Here is a 23,934-nt window from a genome sequence, read left to right as displayed (position 1 = left end):
TTGCAACAGGCTCATTCTTTTATACTGACTACAGTTGACCTTCTAAATTAATATACATAAACCAGGTTGCATGTCATAGCAGCTTGCATCCAGTGCACAGTTCTTAGAAGCTGATATAATAATAATAATAATTTTTATTTATGTTGTTGTTGTCGCTGTTTAACCTTCTGTTGCACACTGTTGCCTAAGGGTTGTATGTATGTATTTTCATTCAAGCACAAAAGATGTAAATGAAATGGTTATCTTTTCTGGCACAACAATTTACATATTTTTACATTTTACATATAGGTTACTTATGTGGCTTTGTATAGTTTCCTTTAGAAAAGCATTTATCTAAAGTATCATTGAAGATCATTGAAACATTTGAAATCATATAAATTATTTATGTGTTATGAAGAATTGCTTGTTTATTGGTCAGAAGTATCATTGTGTATTGACAGTGGGGTGGATAATATTGAAGTTATGTTTTTATTTAGATTTTTTGTTCGTTGTTATATTCATTACTAAAGTATCCACCTTTTCTTTATATGCTTTTACATTTAGATTAAAGTAAGATAAGAGGTTAACTAGGTGACAACAATATTAATCATCATTATCATACAGGTAATAATATTAAATATAGGCCTGTTTAAACATTTGATAAAAAACTGTATTGTGATAATACTAATAATATGGAGCTAATAATATGTTTTGTTTATTTATTTATACTAATACACTGTCAACATTCTTATGTGCTTTAATAATAAAATGATTAAAATTATAATAAATGATTTTTTTTTTTTTTTTTTTTTTTTTTTTTTTTTTGCCCAAACGATAACAAACCCCTAACAGATGTCCAAACAAACGGAAGCCGATTATTAGCGGACAGTTTGTCAAAGACGAATGATTATGTCTCTTTAAATTCAATTTTCGCGAGGTGATGTATGCTGATCACCTGTCATCTGCGGCGCATGCGCAGAGAGGGCGATTGTGAAAGCGGGTATGCCCTCAGATCCGTGTAACCTCCATCCTAGACGCCGAGTAGCCGATCACCAAACAGCACTGGAGAGACAGAAATGGGAGAATAAATAATGATGCTCGCACGCTGTAAGGTAGGATGCTGTTTGTACCACTTCAGCTGGCCATTCTGATGAAAATAATCATGTTTTTCCATTTGATCACAGTGGTAGTTTTGAGGAAGGATGATTATGGTGTGTGTTGTAGTAGAGGAATACTTCTAGTCTGGAAATGCTTTCGGAAGGATGCGGGTTTAGTGATGAGGCTGGGAAATCCAAGGGCAAATCATGATATGGACAGTGGGGGAACCTCCATTTCTCACTGTTTGCTCTTTTATTTTCCGTTTGAATGCATGTTATGTGGCGAGATCAGTGTGATTTCTGCAGATCGTGACTGTCTGAGATTGATCATCTACCATCTACAGCCTCATATCAAATAACCAACCTATAATATTACAGCGTTTTTTTTGTTTGTTTGTTTTTTTTTTTGGTCAATTGGAGCAAAAACATCTTGATTTTGTGTAACTAAAACTGCCAATCATGTAAATAACGAAACATTAAGTTTTCTTACAACCCGGATATGCCGACGGAGGATTTTTGTAGACGGCTATAGATGTTGCTTTTGAAGGAGCAGAAGCAGAAAAAAAAAAAAACAATAATCTGTCAATATATGTTTGTAGGCTGTTAGAGGAGCACAGTGTGACAATTTAACGTTGATATCAGGTTAATGGTCGCCAATCGGGTTTTAATATTGATGGCGCGCGGTATACTGCAAAACATTTCTACATTTGTGAATAAATACACACAGAAAACCCACTGACCCCTTAAAGTTCCTCATCATAAATGTGTCCGCGTAGAGTTACTGCTGTGAATGGTATGGCGTGTTGTATTTCACGCTGAAAGGCAGAGAGACGTGACGCATGAGCTGAGCGTAGAGCGCTGTCCAGGGTGCTGAAGGGAAACGTCCAACCGCTCCGTCAATTACAGGGCGAATGCAGTCATGCTTTACACGAGATTTTAAGTGTTTCATCGCTGTTCATGCTGGATTTTTTTTAAAAGTGTATTACACATGTTGATAAACAATATGCGTTGTAAAATTGTTTATTTGCCAAACTGCCATTAGTTTTGTCACTGTAACAGCAGAATCTTAACTCACAATTTGGATTGTAGTTATCAAATACCATGGGCATGGACTGTTTTTTTTTTTTTTTATCAATGTATTGTTTTTATAGTATGGTCTATAACATATATGTTGTCAATATTTTATGCATTTCAGCACAATGTCATTCAGAACACCAGGTAACAGAAGATCATGTAAACTATATAATAAAAAGGTGCTGATTAAAATAGTTTTAGATTAAGTAAAGGGGGGATACATGATGATCAGGGCAGTAAGGGAGTCTCTATCTGACTGGATGTTATGTGTCAGTGTGATTACTGCAGATCGTGACTGTGAGATTGATCATCTACCATCTACAACCCCTACATGTCAGTTAACAATTATGAATTATGAAGTTGACAAATGTTTGTTTAAATGTTTTGCTTGTTTTAGGTACAACTCTTTCATAAATTAGGTTTTTACTTGCTTTGAAGAAGACGACTTGGCTAAACTATGCCTGAAAATAACAACTTTCTGTCAAAATACTATTTTCATTTTACCCCATTTTGTCTTAGGCAGAACTGAAGTATATTTAAATTGTAACATGGTATTAAATCATTTTGTTTATGGAGTCTGGAACTACTAATATTTTACTATTAGTATGTATATTATATACTGTATATATGCATGCAATAAAAACACAAGTGATGCATGAATTCTCTCTTTTCATTGTCCATTTTCTATTTTCTAAGGGACACTGGAGGTAAATGTGAGGGATAACTGCAACTGGTGAAAGACTCCCTCCTCTGGGCTCCCCCCATCCCAGCCCTCTCCTACACCAGTCTTCAGAGCCCCATTCCCAACAGCCAACATGTTCTCCTCCAACTTTTTGAGTGGGGGGAATCCTCTAAATGCAATGTCCTCTGCTGTAAACAAGTTCAGTCTTTTTGGGGATGAGGGGGAAAAACAACAGCAGCAGCCTCCAGGACCCTCAAAGCAGAAGGATCCTCAACAGCAGGGGAATGGCCAACCAGCCTCACAGGGGCCTCAGAGGCAAAGTGGACAGCAGACACAGGGTGTGGGAAGGGGAGGCCAAGGAGCTGGACGGGGTGGATCTCAACCCCAAGGAGCTGGACGGGGTGGATCTCAACCCCAAGGAGCTGGACGGGGAAGTCCTGTACAGCAAGGAGCTGGGAGGGGAGGTCCTCCACAACAGGGAGCAGGCAGGGGAGGATTGCAACAAGGAGCAGGTGGGGGTGGATCTCCTAAGCAGGGTGTTGGGAAAGGTGGACCTCAACAACAAGGCCCGAGTGGACCTGGGTCTCATCCAGGAGGTGCCTTTGGCTCAAGGCCTCCTTCAGCAGAGCCTCAGATGAAAGGTGGACCTGGAGCTGGGGTGAAATCCCTCTGTCCAGTCTGTAAAAATACAGAACTCAATCTTAAGTCCAAGGACTCACCCAACCATAACACCTGCACACAGTGTAAATCAATGGTCTGCAACATGTGTGGATTCAGTCCTCCAGATGCAACCGTGAGTGTAAATTCCCAACTCATTTAGTTTTATCTGTATTAGCATGATACATAAAGCAGTAGTATACAATATACATGCCTCATTTTAAGTTTTTTTTTTATTATTATTAAAAAGGAAAAGAAACAAGATCTTTATCTCTATGCATTGCATAATAGACCTCTCTAGATTTACATGTCACTTTTCAAATGAAGGTCCACCATCATGTGTTTCAGTCCAGAGTCCACTGTCTCTGAAGCATGTTTTATTGGACTGTGATGGTTTTAACTCTTTGACAATTTTTATTTTTCCCCAAAAGCTCATATTTTTCACAATTATTTATCACCATTCACTAAAGAAGTAAATAGAGTTTTTCATCAATGCAACAATGAATAAGTAATCCTAATATTTTTCACTGTATAAAATTGTCTTTCTGTGCGGAACAATGCAAAACAACTGATTAATTTGAACTTTTTGTTAAGTTGAAAACCAGCAATTGTATAACAATTGTGTATCCTCCATATACACAGGCTAAGGAGTGGCTTTGCCTGAATTGCCAGATGCAGAGAGCTCTGGGGGGGACAGAAAACAGCGGACCTCCTACGCTAAAAGCCCAGCCACAGCCCAAGGACTCCATACCATCACAGAACCCTGCAAAGAAAAACACTCCTCATAGTAAGCAGATGCCCCCATCTGCCAGCCAGCCAACCAAACCAACAGAGGGTCAGAAACCATCAAGCCAGTCCAGTACAAGTGCAGCTCATCCTTCGCAGCAAACGTCACAACAAAAACCTCCTCTACAACAGACGACAAAAGGTGCTCCTCCTGCCAAAACTGAGACACCATCAAAGACTGAGCCCCCTAAAAAAGAAGAAGAGTCCAGTTTCTTTGGTTTCGGTTTTGGTGGCGCTCGATCCCGCTCTCCTTCTCCACAGCCTGGTGCCTCTTCTGTTTCTGGAAAGGTTTTAGGCTTTGGTTCTTCATTCCTTAGCTCAGCATCCAATTTGATTTCAGCTGTCCAGGATGAGCCTTCCACAACCCCACCAACCTCTCGAAAAGGTTCCACCATTTCCCAAACCTCTGCCAAGACTTCCACACCCCCCTCCTCAAGAAAAGGCTCAGAGGCCACTAAGGGCTCCATCAGTGTTCCTAAATCACAGACACAGGAGGGAAAAATGCAACAGCAACAAAGTAAACCCCAAGACACTCAAAAAACAATGACAACAAAGGAATCCTCATCTGCTCAGGCCACTAAATTAGATCAAAGCCCAAAACCTCCTCCCAAAGCCTGTCCACTCTGCAAGGCAAGCCTGAGAAGAGATCCTCCCAACTACAGTACCTGCACTGAATGCAAGGCCACCGTGTGTAATCAGTGCGGATTTAATCCTGTGCCTCATCAAACAGAGGTAAGAAACAGATGAATGCATTTTCTTGCAGTAGGTTCACATTATGGTTTGTGCAATGAACTGTGGACAGAAAATGTCAAGAGCAATTTCAGAGGACATGTTCTCAGTGATTCCAGTGATTCTGTTGTAAAAGATGGATGTATTTTCTAGTGTCTTTGGTTTGTGTGGAGGCAGTCTTGTGGAAGGCAGACCGAAAATGGCTGTGTGAGAGACAAAATGTGCCTTGATTCTCAATTACCTCAGACTACTCCCTGCCTAAACTTACAAAAATAAAGTGCATGACTCTCAAGGCAAAAACGAAAACATCAATGTGCAATTTCACACTGTTTCTTTCTTTTTTAGTTATGCATTAGAGTGATTCACAGATCCATTAGGGCTTTGGTTAATAAATAGATGTTATGAATGAATAGACATTCTGTGCTTAGTGACTTGTGTTATGAGGTTTAATGATCTATCTGGGTCAAACATTGCAGTTAGTGGCTTGTCTATTTTACCTCCCAGCTTTCCATGCATTGTGTTGCCTTTAGTCACTTTCCAGACCCAGCAAAGCCATCAAGATAGTCTTGATGAGGAAGGTTCATTCATGTCGATCTTGTGGGCTTTAGTGTTGTGTTTTGATCCAAGGGGATTTATGATTTTCCTTTCACAATTGAAATTGTTAGATCTACTGTTTCATTGTAACCATTTTGTTGGTCATTGTTTTCAGGCATTCATGTCTTTTAATTTGAAGTCCTAGGGAATTCATGTCTTTTATTTTGAAGACGTCTTACCACTGTTGCTGGTTTCCCTTTTTATCACCTAATTTTGTTTGTAAATTAGTTAACAAGTATAGATTAACTTTTTATTTGAAATACCCCACATAAAACTATGTACTAACAGATACATCACTGAAATAGATGTCCTGAAAATTTTTTCGCTTATTTGATTTATGTTTTCTTTTTTTGTAAAATCAGTCAAAAAAAAACTAGAAAACACTCTCTGTATTTAGAATAATATGCTGCAATGCCATTACAAATTTAGCCAATATGTCTTTTGAGGGCAAGGTTTTGGAGAGAGATTTAGTGTGGCTGAAGTCAGCAAAACATTTGAAATCACTTTCATCATGTTTAATATTAAGTTGAGTTGGTTACTTTCTGGCATGCTGGGATCAATATTTTTCTTGAGGCCATAAACATACACTTTTTACAAATATCATACATCTAAAATTCTAGCATTAATGATGTTTGTGTTTGCAACTATAGGTTTTCCAAAACACAGACTAACTTTTGTGTCTTGGCAATCAGGTTTTATATTTAGGGACTGGTATAGTCAAGCAAAGGCAAACAATGTGTTTAGTCTTAGCAGTGAAGTTGCTGTAATAATGTATGTCCCCCAGAGAGCCCTTACCATCTCTATTGTCATCATCTGGAAGTCTTGAGCATGCCAGTTTGGCCCCTAAATGGCCATTTCATCTTTTAAGATGTGTTGAGCACAAAAGACACTTGACTCTGTAATGAACCATTCAGAGTTTATGTGTAGCCTCGCAAGGTGACTCCAAGGCTATTGGGTCACATGGGCCAGCTGTGTGACAAAAACTCGGCAGACAGAGGATCAGTGGGTAGTCCTCGGAGATAACATCTAAGACTTTTCCAAGAGAGTTCAAAAGCACAGAGATGAGGTGTAGATTACAGTGGCATCTGCTACTCTGTTGTGCTCAGTGTCAAGTGCTCAGTGTTGTTGAAATGAGATAATAGTGAAAAAATATGTCTCGGATATGAAGGTCACCTTCATTCATGGCCACAACTGTGTGGTTAGTGTTTAATCATGAAATATTCAAACCTGGGAATTGTCTAGATAATTAGCAAATGCAACACATCTGTGTATATTTTTATCCCATGCTAAAATTATCTAAATGATTTGGTCTGTTTCCTTAGGCCTAAAAAAGAGTGCTGCTGGCTTTCTCCAGAGATTAAATTTGGGCTTCAGGATGAGCCGTGTGCTTGAGAATTGTTCAGGCAGCACAAAAATAAATAAAACTTTGAGATACAGAGGGGATTTAATTTAACCCTTAGACATCCATTGTAGCAAAATAGCAAAGAGCGAACAAAAGCTGTTTAAAACAGTTAATACATATTTAACACCAGCTCAAACTCTGAAATGTATCATAAAAAAATTGACAGGAACATTTACAGATTTTTTTCCCCCAGCATGCCAAAGTAACACAGTGCAGAAGCAGATTTTTCTGTAATATGTCAGTTGTGATTTTTTTTTTTTTTTTTAATGTGCGCAGAATGTGTGTATATGTAAGCTTATGCAAATAAGACAATTTTTCTGAATGTTGCACAAATACTACAGTTCTGAATGTTGCACAAATCCACATTTTATGGTTGTGTTGTTGTTTGTAACACAAAAGAGCCCATTGACCATTTATAAATATTTCAAATGATTTTCTGTGTAGCCTAATGGGACTTTATGGGTCATCAGAGGGCTCTGATATGAAAATATTTGTTTCAGCCTTCTAGTTTAGTGGAAAGTCAGAGAGACTACACTGTCGGCCTCTAGAACTTGCATTTTCAGGATAAGAAAACATTTGAGTGAAGTGACACATTTAAGAGTGTCTTAGGGCTGGTGTGAGATAACAATACAGTGGTTTCATCGTTGTAGCTTGGAAAGTGTTTATAAAAGTAGGCCTGTAGGCCTCTGGCAGAATATGCATTTTCAGTATACTTTACAGTTGTCTGTGATGTGTAGGAGTATTCCAGGGTAATGAAACTCTATAGCCGAGAGTTCTGTAGTTGTAAGGGCTGCTCTGACATGAACATATTCAAATTTCAGCTTGCTGGGAAGGATTCTCAAGAAAGCATTTGCAGCATTTTTCTAAAAGTAACCAAAATATATAAATTCACATCATGTTTTTTTTATGTGTGCTTGAAATATTTAAATATTTATATTAATAATGAATATACACTTTCAGAGTACAGAAAAAGTTTCTGCTGTTTTTATTGTAATCAGTCTCACACACACACAATATTAAAAATAATATAAAATAAAATATATTTTTTATAATTTGTTATTCATGTTGTAAAATAAATGTGGAGAAATAACTCCTTATATTTTGTAATGTTTTTGCAGGCAAAAGAGTGGCTTTGTTTAAACTGCCAGACACAGAGAGCGCTGAAAGGAATGGAGCCTCCGGGACAAGCCACTATAAAGTCCCAAATACAGTACAGCAAATCTCAAAAGATGGAATCTACACATGGTCCTTTAGAGAAACAGCCCATGGCTCAGCCAACAAAGACTAGTCCTGCCAACCAACCTGCTTCTCAGAAAAAGGAAATGCATGAACAACAGACTAGTGCAGCAGGAGCAAAGCAAGCTCCCTCTCCTAAACCTTTACAGCAACCGACAGCAAAAAATGCCCCCTCTCCTTCTGTGTCTAAAGCAACACCACAGGCTGAGACCGAGCAAGAACAGTCAGGATTTTTTGGCTTTTCGGGCTTCAGTGGAACCCGGTCACGATCGCCATCCCCTCAGCCTGCTGTTTCGGCCATGCCTGGTAAGGTCCTAGGATTTGGGTCGTCCTTCCTGAGCTCAGCATCTAATCTCATTTCATCAGCGGTTCAAGATGAACCTTATACGACACCACCAAATAACCCTCAAGCACCTTCAGTCTCTCAAAGTTCCCTAAAGACTTCTACTCCACCGACGTCTCGCAAAGGGTCCGCATCACCGCAAGGGGCTGCATTATCAACGTCTACAGGAAAGGCTAATCAATCAGATGGTCAGAAAGAAGAGAAAAAGACAGAGCTAACTGCAGACCAAAAGAACAAAGCACCAATATCTCAAATTAAAAAAGCAGAACCGTCTTCACAGATGCCAAAAGCAGACAAAGGCCCTCAAACCTTGCCCAAATCCTGCCCACTCTGTAAGGTAGAAATCAAAAAGGACCTTGCCAACTACAACACTTGTACTGAGTGCAAAAACACTGTGTGCAACCTCTGTGGATTCAACCCAACACCGCATCAAACAGAGGTACTGTTATGTTGACTTTTAATACTTTTTACAAGTTTTGAATGATATATGTGAATTTGTGTTAACCAATTTGTCTTACGTTTCAGTTGAAAGAATGGCTTTGTCTGAACTGTCAGACTCAAAGAGCTCTAAGAGGAATGGAGCCACCAGGACCTCCAAAGCTGGAGACTGCACAGCCCAACAAAATCCCTACCACTCAACCAATGGCTTCACCCTCAGTTCAAACAAAAGGTGTTTCTGAATTAGGCAAGAAAATTGACCCTCCTCAGAAATTAGAAGAACAACAAACCAAGGCTCCAAATGGTACTCTGCCAATCCAAAAAGCCCAGCAGCAAGAAAAAAAAGCCAAATCTGAAGTTCTTGCCGAGACAGCCAAGGAAGAAACTGGATTTTTGGGTTTTGGTGGTGCTAGGTCAAGGTCTCCATCTCCTCAGCCTGCTATGGGTGCTGTATCTGGGAAGGTTCTTGGCTTTGGTTCCTCCTTTCTCAGCTCAGCATCTAATTTAATATCCTCAACTGTGCAAGATGAGAAATCTACAACACCACCATCCTCCCGCAAAGCTTCCACAGTTTCCCAGAGCTCAACACCACCCACGTCTCGGAAGAGCTCTGCTGTTCCACAGACCTCAAACACAGGGGATACTAAACAACCTACTGCACAAAAACAAGAAACAAAGATTTCTGAGTCACCTCAGCTATCCAGTAAATCTTCTGTGAAAGCAAAAACAGACCCAACATTGTCTGCAAAAGTTGACAAAACTCCCCTGCCTCTTCCCAAAATCTGCCCACTTTGCAAGGCCAATATTACCAATGATCCTCCTAATTTTAGCACCTGCACCAATTGCAAAAACATTGTGTGTAACCGTTGTGGATTTAACCCCACGCCTCATGAAAAAGAGGTAAGAGAAAAAGTTTATTTTACTCTACTGGTCATAATTGATTTATTGAAGGACAATAATGTTGATTCTGATTCTGATTTGTGGTTGTGATTTTGGTCATGCAGGTGAAGGAATGGCTTTGTTTGAATTGCCAGATAAAGAGAGCACCTGAACCTTTAAGTCTAAATCCCCAGCTACAGACTAATGCTGGCTCACTGCAAGACAAAACAGCTCCACATCAGCCTCCTCCAGGAGCCAGTAGAACTGAGGACCAGTCAAAAACAGCACTTGGAAAACCCACTACTATGTCTACAGTACAAAATCTCCAGAAGGAAAAACCTGCACAGAAAGAAACTATAAAACAGCCAAAAGATAGTAGTACCCCAGTCAAATCCGAAACCACAACACAATCAGATTCCTCCAAAGAAGATACAGGTTTCTTTGGCTTTGGTTTTGGTGGTGCTCGATCTCGATCACCTTCTCCTCAACCTGTTGTCTCGGAGAAGGTTCTAGGGTTTGGTTCCTCATTCCTCAGCTCAGCATCTAGTCTCATATCTTCAGTAGTTCAAGATGAGTCCTCCACAACACCGCCACCACCTCATAAAGGTTCAACAGTTTCCCAGACCTCTGTGATGTCTACAACGCCGCCCGCCTCTCGTAAGGGTTCATCGGTTTCACAGACATCTCTCAATACCACAGCAGCTACATCCTGCAAGGGATCTACAGCATCCCAAGACTCAACAAAAATGCAGGCTGTGGAAAATAAGCCTCTTTCTCAAAAGCAGTTGGCAGACAAGAAGTCCATACAATCTCAACCTTTCAAAGCACCATCTACACCTCCATCAAAGCCTCAAGCAGCTGATATGTCCTCTCAATCGCTGCCTAAAGAATGCCCACTTTGCAAAGTAGAGCTCAAGAAAGATCCTCCTAATTTCAACACCTGCACTGAATGCAAGAGTATTGTATGTAACCTCTGTGGGTTTAATCCCATGCCTCATCAAACCGAGGTAAGATATTTCAGTATTTGGAAAATGAGCTGTGGCCTCTACAGCAGGGCTCTTCAACTTGGCTCCTGGAGGGCCGGTGTCCTGCAGAGTTTAGTTCCAAACCTAATCAAACCCCCTGATCAAGCTAATAAAAGTATTCAGGACTATTTAAAAATTCTGAACAGGTGTGTTGAATAAGGGTAGAAAGTAAACAGTGCAGATCACTGGCCCTCCAGGGCTGGAGTTGACTAGCCCTGCTGTAGAGTATATACCTTTAATATAAAATATTTTTTACTGTATTATAATTCCACAGCTAATTCAGCAATATTGCTGTGTTTTGTATGATCAAACTGCATCAATAATTTTATTTCAACTCAAAGTTTAAGAACTTTGTGTAAACCAATTTGTCTGGAGTTTCTCAAACTATCTTATTTGTTGGCAGGCAAAGGAGTGGCTTTGCTTAACCTGTCAGGTGCGGCGAGCATCAATGCCTTCCCATGCAGAGCTTCAAGATCAAGCTAAGAAAGTAGTCCCGGTGCCAAAGAAGAAGGAGCAAGACATTCCAGAATCTGCGCAGAAGAAACAAAATGCAGAAGCCACCAGAACTGGTCAGAAAACAGCTGTAGTAGGGGGAAAGGAGCCCACTGATGTGATACCACAAGAGCTCAGTCAACCGAAGATATCTCAGCAGGTGAAATCAGACAAACCTCATCAAGATGAGTCTGGATTTTTTGGTTTTGGCTTCGGTGGGGCTCGATCCAGGTCTCCTTCACCTCAGCCTCCTGTTTCTGCTGTGTCTGGGAAAGTTTTAGGCTTTGGTTCCTCCTTCCTTAGCACAGCATCTAATCTGATATCATCAGCTGTTCAGGATGAACCTTCCACAACACCGCCAACCTCCCGCAAAGGTTCGTCAGTTTCAGAAACAGCACCTCCTCCTGGCTCCCGTAAAGGCTCTACAGCCTCTCCGTCATTGTTCAACAACAACACAACGTCTCCTATCTCACGAAAAGGTTCTGAAACCATGCAAGGTTCCCAGAAAGCTCAACCTAGTAAAGATTCTAAACAATCAATTGGACAGAAACAGGAGGAGAAGACACCATCACTTCAACAGACTAAGGAGCCATCAAATACAGTAAAAGAGGATAAATCAGAGACACCTATTTCCAAGCCTCTTCCCAAGGTCTGCCCACTTTGCAAGGTGGAGCTCAAGAAAGATCAATACAACAGCTGTACTGAATGCAAAAATATTGTATGTAACTTGTGTGGGTTCAACCCTATGCCCCATGAAAATGAGGTAAGAAAATGTCGCTGTGTTGAACAGTTTGTTTTTTGAATTTTGTTTTGTTAAAGTCATGAATGGACATTGCAAACCACTTTAAGTTACACATTATTTCAGTAGGCCACTTTAGACAATCTATTAACTGTAAGTAACTTTCCAACTACGTCAACTAACTCATTAATTTGCAACTACATGTCATCTAACTCATTAGAGTATCAGTAGACTGTTAGGTTAGGGTTAGTAGAACGAGCTGATGTGTACTTGTGCCTGTTGGGTGCTCGGTGATCATCAAAATACAGTGTTAGCAGATACAGCAGACAGTATACTAATACTTTAATAACTGGTAGTTGACATAGTTGCAATGTTACTTATAGTTAGTAGAATGTCTAAACTGGAATATCAAAATAAAGAGTAACACAGATTAACAAATTGTGACATTTCTGAGTAAAACATTGATCAAACAAGAAAAAAAAAAAAAAAAAAAAAACTAACCAATTTGTCTTACGTTTCAGTTGAAAGAATGGCTTTGTCTGAACTGTCAGACAAAGCCTGTTGATTGTGAAAAGTAAACATTGCATACCAGAATGGAGGCAGATCTTAAATGCTGTGTGGTCTTCCATATGCCTGCACAGAGAAGAGAGCATATCACAAGAAGAACACATTTAGACAGTCTGATTTAAAGATTGCAAATTCAAAGAAAAAAAAATACATGAATTAATTGTTTACAATAAGACCAGTGAGTTGCATTAAGAGAATAAATAGTGTAAATTTTGAGCTCATGCTGACTTTAATGCTAACTATCATGATGCAATTTGAGAACCCACAGTTTTATGTTGACAGGAGATCTTACAATATTCATCTCTTCTTTAATCTAATTGATTTGATCTGGCTTGGAACATTGCAAGTTAATAAGCAGTGTGGTTAATCCAAGTCTGGGATGCTGTATAATGTAAATTTGAGTAACAAAATGATTAATTCAATTTACTTTACAAAACTACAGGTGAAGTGGCTTTGTTTGGCATGTCAGATGAAGAAAGCACCAGAACATCATCCTGCACAGCTTCAATCACACGCTAAGGAAGTTGCACCACTTAAAATGGATACTCCCACTCCAGATGCATCACAGAAGAAGCCACATCTTCCAGCAGATGCAGTTCAAAAGGATAAGAAACCAGAAGAGGCAGGGAAACAAGACAATAAGCAAACATTAGCAGAGACTAAACAACCCACCCAAAAAGAAATGAAACAACATCATATTGCAGAAGTTCCAAAGTCAGAATCTCAAAAAACTGATCCGCAACCAGACAAACCTGGATTCTTTGGCTTCGGTTTTGGAGGAGCTAGATCTCCATCACCTTCTCCTCAGCCTGCTGTCTCTGCTGTCTCAGAGAAGGTTCTAGGGTTTGGTTCTTCATTCTTTAACTCAGCATCTAATCTAATCTCAACAGCTGTTCAAGATGAGTCCTCTACAACACCGTCTAGTTCTCGCAAGGCTTCAACATCTTCTCAAATGTCTGATAAGACACCACCAACCTCTCGGAAAGGTTCCGTATTTTCACAAATCTCCAGTAAATTTAATACCACTCCACCTACCTCTCGTAAGGGTTCTACAGTTTCACAAACGTCTGATAAAACAACTCCTCCAACCTCACAGAAGGATTCTGAAGCTGCAGTAAACTCTAAAAGCATTGAAAATACAGATGGGGAAAAAACTAAAGTCGCAGAAAAAGGAGAAGAAACCACTAAAGGAGCTACCCCACAGCAGCAAGAACAAGGAAAGTCCCAAGTTGGACATGTCCCTGTCTCCTCTGTAATCCCTGAAGAGTCTAGAGGTAGATCTCAGTCTCCTTTACTTCCACCTGCAGCATCTGCTGTCTCTGGGAAGGTTTTGGGATTTGGCTCCTCCCTCTTTAGCTCAGCAAGTAATCTGATCTCATCAGCTCTAGATGAGCCTTCTACAACACCACCCACTTCTCGCAAAGGATCCACATCTTCCCAACTATCTGCTAAGACTACAACCCCACCCTCTTCTCGTAAAGGCTCATCAGTTTCCCAGACTTCAGATAAGATTACCACTCCACCTTACTCACGAAAGGTTTCTGGAGTTTCTCAGACATCTCTCAAGACCAGCACACCTCCTGCTTCCTCAAAAGGATCTGATGTCTCTCCTAAAATGCTTCCTTCAGATGACAAAAAAGTACATCCTGAAAATATACAAGAACAGATAAAAAAAGATGATAAGAAATCCTTGGTCAGTCAGGCACAGCCAACAATTGTATCAGTTACAAAAGATAGAGATCTACCAGAAACAACAAGGACAGAGCCCACTAAATCATTTCCCAAAGCCTGCCCTCTCTGTAAAGTCGATTTGCAGAAGGAGCCTCCCAATTACAATACTTGTACTGAGTGCAAAAACACAGTGTGTAATCTATGTGGCTTTAACCCCATGCCCCTTGAGACAGAGGTAAGCAGCCTTTTTACCTTGAACATAAGACACCTTATACTCATTATTATAATTATCATTTAATTAGTACTGTGTACAAAACACCAACATTTATGACTTTAGACTTTTTAAGCATGAAAAAATGCATTAAAATTATATTAAAAAGTAATTTAATATTGTGAATTTGTTTCTTGTAGTGCTTTGTGTGCTCAATTTTAAACTGATTATTGGAATGCCATTTCAGAAAAAGGAGTGGCTATGTCTGAACTGCCAGATGCAAAGAGCTCAAGCTGAGACTGACAAAGTACCTCCACCAGTATCACCTCTAAAGAAAGCAACACCAACTCCTGTTCCACCCCAGAAGAAGCCACTTAATTCCACAGATGCTACTGAAAAAGAAAAGACTCCACTATCTGCAGATGCAACACCAGGGTCTAATAAGGCTAGTGCAGTTCCACCAACACAGAAGCCACCCCAGCAGCAGGACATCAAAAATCCAGTACAGCCAACACAGAAGGATGATACTCTATCCACAAAATCTACTGCCTCACCAAAGGCTGCATCCACAAAAGAAGAGAGCGGCTTGTTTGGTTTTGGACGCTCTAGATCACCTTCTCCCCAACCTGCTGCTTCCAGTGTTTCTGGGAAGGTCTTTGGATTTGGTTCTTCCCTGTTGAATTCGGCTTCTAATCTTATCTCCACCGCTGTACAAGATGAATCCTCCACCACACTCCTTGCAACTCAGCAGCAGGTTTCATCAGCTTCACATACTCCTGTGACGACTACATTAACACCAGCTAGTTCTCAGAAGGGATCAGCTGATGTGTCAACAAAACAGGGAGCTAAATCTGTTGAAAATCAGCAGAAAGACAAGAAACCTGAAGAGAAAATGACAGAAGTTCAGCGTAAAGCTGTAAAAGATGGTGACCACACGTCTGAGCCTCCAAAGGCTTGCCCACTTTGTAAGGCAGAAATAATGAGGAATCCACCAAATTATAGCACCTGTACTACTTGCAAGAGCACTGTGTGTAATTTCTGTGGATTCAACCCAATGCCACATCAAACTGAGGTGAGAAAATAATTATATATACAGATTTTTTTTCTCAGTCACAATTATTGAAAATACATTTCAGCAAGGTAATTGATTTATTATGAATGCGCAGTCTATAATATCTCAAAATGAAACAATAGTCGTCTTTATTTCTCATAATTATATGGTTACCTTTTTCATCATCCCACAGGTGAAGGAATGGCTGTGTTTGAACTGCCAGATGCAGAGAGCTCCCAAACCTACAGTTGTGAAACCAGGAAATCAGACTACTAAATTACCTCCACCTGCATCACCAAAAAAACAAGACACTGGGGGTGTTGTTGCAGATGATCAGAAACTTAATGCTTCTGCGAAACAAGAAGGCAAACCCAATCTGGCATATTCCAAAGAAACTACATCAGAGGCCCAAATCCAGAAAAATGTCTTACCTGCCAAATCTGATGAACCGCCTAAATCTGATTCTGCTAAACAAGATTCTGATTTTTTCAGCTTTGGTTTTGGTGGTTCTCGTTCAAGGTCATCATCTCCTCAGCCCACTGTGTCTGCTGTCTCTGGGAAGGTTCTAGGCTTTGGTTCCTCCTTCTTTAGCTCAACATCCAATCTGATCTCCTCGGCTGTCCAGGATGAACCTTCTAAAACTCCACCAACTTCTCGCAAAGGGTCAGCAGTTTCCCAGACTTCGAATAAGACAACACCAACACCTCCCACATCTCGAAAAGGATCAGTAGCTCCACAAGACACTAAACTAAATCTTACTGCAGCAAAATCAAATCCAACCCCTTCACCAAGCCAAGAACAGAAAAAGCCACCAGATTCTCAATCATCCAAACCTCTACAAGCTCAAGTGAAAGAGGAGCATCCAAAAACTTGCCCACTCTGTAAAGAGACCCTTAAGAAGGACCCACAAAACTATAGCTCTTGCACTTCTTGTAAAAGCATTGTTTGCAATCTATGTGGATTCAATCCCAATCCACATCAAACTGCAGTAAGTCTGTGTTTTACACTTATTATATCTCATAATAAAGACTCGTTTTGCTACCAGAAATTATTCTCTACAGATTTTGTAATAAAAATAATAATAGAGATAAGGTTAAAATGATGGGTAAATCAGTTTGCATGGTCATAGGTGGTAATCTTTCTTATGATCTACAGGTGAAGGAGTGGCTATGTTTGACCTGCCAAATGCAGAGAACTTCAGGTCCTCCCCCAGCTCAGCCACAGTCTAACAAAGTACTTCCACCAGCATCTCCACAAAAGGAAAAGACTCCAGAGAAGAAGCCAAGTGTTACAGCTAAGCAGGAACATAAACCTCTTATAGAGATCAAAACACCAACAACAACAAATACTCATATATCTAAAGGTGATGCTTCTCCTTCCAAGTCTGCTCCACTACCTAAAGGTGAACAGATTAAAGAAGAGTCAAGTTTCTTTGGCCTTGGTTTCGGTGGTGCTCGATCTCGGTCTCCCTCTCCTCAGACTGCTGTCTCTGATAAGGTTTTTGGTTTTGGATCCTCCATCCTCAGCTCAGCATCTAACCTGATCTCTTCGGCTGTTCAGGATGAATCCTCCACCAAAACTCCACCAACATCTCGCAAGGGATCTACAGTTTCCCAGACTTTAAGTAAGACCACACCAACACCACCCACTTCTCGAAAAGGATCACCTGCCCCTCAGGATGCTAAACAAAAACCACCTGAAGGGGAATCAAAGCAAGTTGTTACAACAATGCTAGAAACAAAGCCAGTGCAGAAAAACCCACATCCTAATCTGGCCAAACCTCCACATGCTCCAGAGGAGCTTCCAAAAACTTGTCCACTTTGCAATGAAACTCTGAAGAAGGACCCACAGAACTACAGCTCTTGTAGTTCTTGCCAGAAAATTGTCTGTAATGTCTGTGGATTCAATCCCAATCCCCATCAAAATGAGGTACCATATGTCAATATCTTTAACAGTTATATACGTAAAGGCTCTATTGAAAATGTAAAAATGAATTATTTTGTGTAGATTTTGACTTGTAAAAGAAGGTATGTTTAATGGTTTCATTAACTTTTTTTTTTTTAATAATCAACAGGTGAAGGAATGGCTATGCTTGACCTGCCAGGTACAGAGAACCTCAGGACCTCCCCCTGCTCAGCCACAACCACAATCCAACAAATTACCACCAGCATCTCCAGAAAAGAAAGTGGCTCAAATTCCAACTTCCCCAGAAAAGAAGCAGAGTGTCCTTGCTGAGCAGGACAAGAAACCTCCAGCAGAGTCTACAAAGCATACAATTACTCCAAATCCAAATGCTCAAAAGTCTAAAGGTGAAGCTTCTCCTTCCAAACCTGCTCCATCATCTAAAGTCGAACAGACTAAGGAAGAGTCTAGTTTCTTTGGCTTTGGTTTTGGAGGTGCTCGATCCCGGTCACCTTCTCCTCAATCTGCTGTCTCTGAGAAAGTTATGGGTTTTGGGTCGTCCTTCCTTAGCTCAGCATCTAATCTGATATCCTCAGCCGTTCAGGATGAGTCATCCACCAAAACTCCACCAAGTTCTCGTAAGGGATCCGCTGTGTTCCAAAGTTCTGTTAAGATGACTCCAACACCACCTACATCTCGAAAAGGTTCAGAAGCTTCACAAGCCACACAAAAAATGAAACCAGCAGAAGAGGCCAAACTTGTTACTGCACAGAAACAGGATGAACAGGACAAAGAGGGAAATAAACCACAGGGTGAGATGACCAAAGAACCAGTCGCTGATGTGAACATTAACAGACCAGTTCCGGAGCTTCCAAAAGCCTGTCCACTCTGTAAAGTGGACATAAAGAGGTATCCAGCAAATTACAACACTTGCACTGAATGCAAGGACACAGTGTGCAATCTTTGTGGATTTAATCCCATGCCACATCAAACTGAGGTAAGAGTACTTCATTTGTTTCTTTGTATCTCTGTGAGTTGCTCAGTTATTGCATTAATTAAATTAATTCAGTGTCAAATCAGTGTAATTTCAAGAACATCTTTTATTATTTTAATTCTAATTCCAATTATTATCCTACAGGTTAAGGAATGGCTGTGTTTGAACTGCCAGGTGAAGAAAGCTCAAGTGTTTCCCTCTGCTCAACCACAGCCACAGGTTAGCAAAGCATCTCCACCAACAATACCAGAAAACAAGGAGGCTCTCATACATACTCCAATTTCAGTGACTCCAAAAAATAAGCCAGATGTTATTGAGAAGATAAGCACATCAGTTGCTAAAGAGAATCAAGAGAACAAACCTACACAAGCTACAACACAACCAACTGAAATGCCAAAACGTGATCCTTCTCCTGCAAAATTGATTGTACAACAGGAACCAGAACCTTCTAAAGAGGAATCGGGTTTCTTTAGCTTTGGTTTTGGTGGTGCTCGGTCTGGATCCCCTCAGCCTTCAGTGACTGCTGTCTCAGGGAAGGTTCTAGGATTTGGATCCTCCTTTTTGAACTCTGCATCTAATCTAATCTCCTCAGCTGTTCAAGATGAGTCCTCCACACTGCCACAAACTCCTCAAAAGGCTTCCACAGCTTCTGAAACGTCTGCAAAGACTACAACACCACCAACATTTCGCAAGGCATCTGTGGTTTCCCAAACTTCAGTTAAGACTTCACCAACACCACCTGCTTCTCAGAAAGGATCTATTACTTCACAAAAAATTCCACCTACTGGTGACACAAAAGCACCTATAACAGACAAACCAAAGGAGGACAAAACAGATGAGAAGCAAGTGCAAAAGCATTCAGCAGTACCTGAAGCTTCAGTAGTAGCTGTGGCAACTCCTAAAGCTGAAACCAGAGCATGTCCTCTTTGCAAAATGGATCTTAATGTGGGTTCAAAGGAAACCCCTAACTACAATACCTGCATGGAGTGCAAGAACATTGTTTGTAACCTCTGTGGATTCAACCTAACACCCCATCAAACAGAGGTAAGGGAATGCTACTATTTTGTTATAACTGTTGCTAGCATTAGTGGTATCCATGCAAAATCAATCTCATGTCAATGTTGCATCAATATCATGGAAGAAAGAATTCCAGAATTCTTTTTAATATTTCTTTACAGGTCAATGAATGGCTTTGTTTAAACTGCCAAACACAGCGAGCATTAAATGAAATGGAACCACAAGGACCTCCAAAAATAAAGACCCAAGAACAACCTGAAAATGTCCCCATTGCAGCATCACCTCCAAAAGCAGAAAGTATAACACCAGGGGCAGCATCATTAGTTTCAACCGAAGTTCCTGATGTTGCTGAAACCCAGAAGAAAGAGATTCAAGCTGTGGTCATCCATGATAAAACTAAGATTCCTGTTTCAGTGGATGTCCAAAAGAAAGCATCAGTCGCAGCTTCACCAAAACCACCAGAGACTAACATAAAGGCACAACCTGCATCCTCTCAGAAGAAAGAAACATCAGATTCAAAGAGAGACAAAGAAACTGACACACTCTTAAAGGAGTCTGACAAGTCTCCATTAAAATCTGCTCCACCTCCACAGGCAGAGCCACCAAAACAGGAATCCACTTTCTTTGGTTTTGGATTTAGTGGTCCTAAGGCACAACCTGCTTTCTCTAAGCCATCTGAGTCAACCACAGGGAAACTCTTTGGCTTTGGTGGCTTAACAGAAACAGCTAGATCACGATCACCATCACCACAGTCTGTTTCTGCGGTGTCTGGGAAAGTTCTGGGCTTTGGATCCTCTATATTTAGCTCAGCATCTAACTTAATCAACTCAGCTGTACAGGATGAACCTTCCACCACACCTCCAACTTCTCGAAAGGCATCCATAGTTTCCCAGACCTCTGCTAAGACTACTCCTTCCACATCTCGCAAAGGATCTGCAGTGACACAAGCCTCTAGTAAGATAGGAGACACCAAACCACATGCAGAACAAGATGCAGAGAAACCAGCGGAGAAAAAAGCAGAAATCAAGCAAGTAACAGCACCCAAACCACCTCAGAAACCTGCTCCTGAAGAAGGCAAGACCAATTGTCCATTATGCAAAGTGGAACTCAATATTGGTTCCAAGGATGCCAAGAATTTTAACACATGCACAGAATGCAAGACAACAGTGTGCAGCCAATGTGGATTTAATCCAGTACCTCATCAAACAGAGGTAAGACATTTAACCTCTACTTTTAACACTTTTAAGACCCATGTACCATTCTTGTTGTCTTTTATTCCATTATACTGTAGATACAGTATTTACGTACAGTAAGCCAGTATAACTTGCATTGCCATCATATTACAGAACATAACAATGCCACTGGCATTCTGGAAAAAATAAATAAAATGTAACTATTCTTTTTTTTTATTTTTTAGACATTCCAAAAACAAAGTTAAATTCAAAAACAGGACATTTCACCATGCATTTTTAGTCTTTTATCATTAAACTCTAATTTCACTTATATTTGTATGTCTATGTTTACTTTGAATACTGCTAAGTACAGTATATATTTTACTTTTTGTCTGCTAACTGCCTATTTGCTTTATTTTGTTTTTAAAAACAATATTTAGGAGGGGCCATTTGTAGTCATGATGTCAGTGTGGCAAGCCATTGAAATTCTCAAGACATATTCTGTAGCAGTGTTACTTGAGGCAGTTATTTTGCGTAATTAAGGAGTATACAACTAAGTTCAACAACAGTTCAACCTCACCGGCTTTTTTATGCATTTCACTTGCAGATATGTAAAGTAAGGATGAAAGAAAATTGTCACAGAGCCAATGTTAATGATGTGAATAAGTGTTCATTTATTTTAATTTGTTATATTAATGTGTGTTCAAGCTGCAGTTTTTTGTAGTTATTAGGTTTTCAACATATAAACCTACTGCAAGACATTAGAGTAGAGGATGAAATATCTTATTGCTAGTAATTGTCTTTAATTATTGCAGGTTGAGGAATGGCTCTGCCTGAATTGCCAGGTACAACGGGCACAGACAGGGATGAAAACATCTGAAAGTCCCACAGTGAAACCTCAGCCAGTGCCCTTAGTGAAAGACAACCAAACTCCATCCAAAGTTGACAAGGTATCTACAGCTCCAGTTGAGTCTACACCTAATGAGAAGCCTGCTGCAGCTGAAAAGAAAGCTGCCCCTGCCCAAGAAATAAAGAAAGAGATCTCAGTTCCAAGCCCTCAACAGAAGACAGGTACTGATGCTAAGGTAACTGATACAATCACCCCAAGAAAAGAGCCTCCTAAGCAAAACGATACTCAACCAGATCCTGCGAAAACACAACAACAGCCACCCAAAGATACAGCCACTCCTGTAAAATCTTCTCCACCTGCCGAGGTTGAACCCCCAAAACAGGAATCAAATTTCTTTGGTTTTGGATTAGGTGGTCCTAAAGCACAGCCTTCTTCTTATAAACCATCTGAATCAACCACAGGAAAGTTCTTTGGTGGATTCGGTGGACTGACAGATAAGGCTAGATCTCGGTCACCCTCACCACAGTCAGTTTCTGCTGTCTCCGGGAAAGTTCTGGGTTTTGGATCCTCATTATTTAGCTCGGCGTCTAATCTGATCTCCTCAACTGTTCAAGATGAGCCATCCACGACACCTCCAACTTCACGAAAAGGCTTTACCGTTTCTACTGAGTCTGGTAAATCTACCACAGCACCAGCTTCTCGCAAAGGCTCAGTGGCCTCTGCCAAGGCTACACCGCCAACATCTCGCAAAGGATCTGTTGCAACAGAACCCAACAAGGTACTTCCTGAAAAAGAGAACAAACCACCTGTTGAAAAGAAACCAGAGCAGCTCAATGAGGCCAAAGTATCAAGGATACCTACTTCAGAAAAGGATAAACCTGAAACTGGACAGGATAAATTAGTAAAATATCCTGAAAGTGCACCTCAACCATCCACCTGCCCACTCTGCAAAGTGGATCTTAACATGGGCTCAAAGGACCCTCCTAATTACAACACCTGCACTGAATGTAAAAGCGTTGTATGTCATCTCTGTGGATTTAACCCCATGCCTCACCTTGCTGAGGTGAGTCATTGATTATTTTGTTGTCTTAAGTCTTTGTTTCTGAAGGTCTGGTTTTGATATGTGTCTTTAGTAAATAGATAATAAAAGCATTGATTGTTAATTTAATTTGATTCCCTCACTGAAGTACTTTAGACTCTTGTTTGGGAGTCACTACTCGAAAGGCTCTTCTGACTGATATCTAAGTCTGATATCTTTCTTAACTCTTATGTATTGATGACTAATTAGCCAATGTTCTTGGGTGCATGAGTCTGACAGACAGAAAATCTGGAGTGGTGGGTTCTCCAACATGCAGTTCGTAACCTCTGTTATGCCCACTCATTCTCCAGATGGCTCTTTCCAAATGATTGTAATTTCACTAAAACTCCACAACGGCTGAGGATGCAGTAGAAGAGCCAATAAATGCATTAGCATTCTGCAGGGACCAATGAGTGATTGACATTCCTTCAGGTTTGGCCAATAACAGCCTGTGTAGATTGAGTCAACAAAACCCAACTAAGAAATTAAGTGACTTGTGTATCCAAAGCCTAGAAAATGAAAGTGGGCTCTATTGTCCCTTTGGTGATTTAAAACTGCTAATATATGAAACTGTTTGGGAATTCAAAGCATAAAAAATGAAAGTGGGCAGTAGTGTTGCTGTGATGATTTAAAACTGCTGTTTGTATGCAAAACAAGACACTTTAAAATTATTTTTTTAAATTATGCATGGCCTCTGCATTGCAAATGTGGACAAAGTTTTATTTGGTGAGATGCTCAGGCCTTGAGTAAACACTAAGCTTGGATAGCAGAGGCAGTAATCTGCATGAGTGGTATTTATGAGAGCATAGCTTCACGCTAATGCTGAAACGTGCTGAGTGCTGAATCCAGGGGAAGAATACCTGTGTTTGGACAAAATGTGTGATTACATGACATGCTGATTGAAGAGAGAAACAGCTTGCAGCACACTGTTAAAGTGTTTGAGGGTTTGAATATGGAGACGGGTGGTGTGTGCCTCATGATATCCCAATAAATGGAGGTGGTGATGAGTGTGGGGGCTGGGTGAGTTGTCAGATGTCTTTCTCGTGCTTGTGGACTGATGGACTAAATCTCCCACGCCATCTGCAGCGTGCGCATGGCCACTTCCACAGCATGTCAGCCACCCATCATTTATGCTAATGTGACTTCCTGTGCTTGTGACCCCAACAAGCTATGTTCATTGCTTTCATCGGAGCTGTGATTGCAGAAGTAATTTAATGAGAAAACTGTTCGATTTATGGATTGGTGGATTATTACAGCACACTGAAGGAA

General features: G+C 40.5%; 1 protein-coding gene across 1 annotated transcript in view; it reads left to right on the top strand.

Annotated features, from left to right (window-relative positions):
- Positions 1-967: 967 nt before the first annotated feature.
- Positions 968-23,934, top strand: part of pclob (piccolo presynaptic cytomatrix protein b) — a gene marked incomplete at its 3' end in the record, with an annotated part of 69,140 nt that continues 46,173 nt past the window's right edge. The window contains exons 1-8 of the mRNA XM_079374277.1: positions 968-1,091; positions 2,847-3,625; positions 4,132-5,007; positions 8,119-9,018; positions 17,727-18,551; positions 18,693-19,592; positions 19,727-20,776; positions 21,553-22,650. Coding sequence (XP_079230403.1) covers positions 2,966-3,625; positions 4,132-5,007; positions 8,119-9,018; positions 17,727-18,551; positions 18,693-19,592; positions 19,727-20,776; positions 21,553-22,650 — 6,309 coding nt within the window. The 5' untranslated portion in view covers positions 968-1,091; positions 2,847-2,965. The remainder of the gene's footprint in view (positions 1,092-2,846; positions 3,626-4,131; positions 5,008-8,118; positions 9,019-17,726; positions 18,552-18,692; positions 19,593-19,726; positions 20,777-21,552; positions 22,651-23,934) is intronic.

Source organism: Barbus barbus (genome assembly GCF_936440315.1).
Source record: "Barbus barbus genome assembly, chromosome: 23".
Classification (NCBI taxonomy): Eukaryota; Metazoa; Chordata; class Actinopteri; order Cypriniformes; family Cyprinidae; genus Barbus; species Barbus barbus.
The sequence above is the reverse complement of the archived record's forward strand: the minus strand, read 5'-3'. Positions and strand labels throughout refer to the sequence as shown.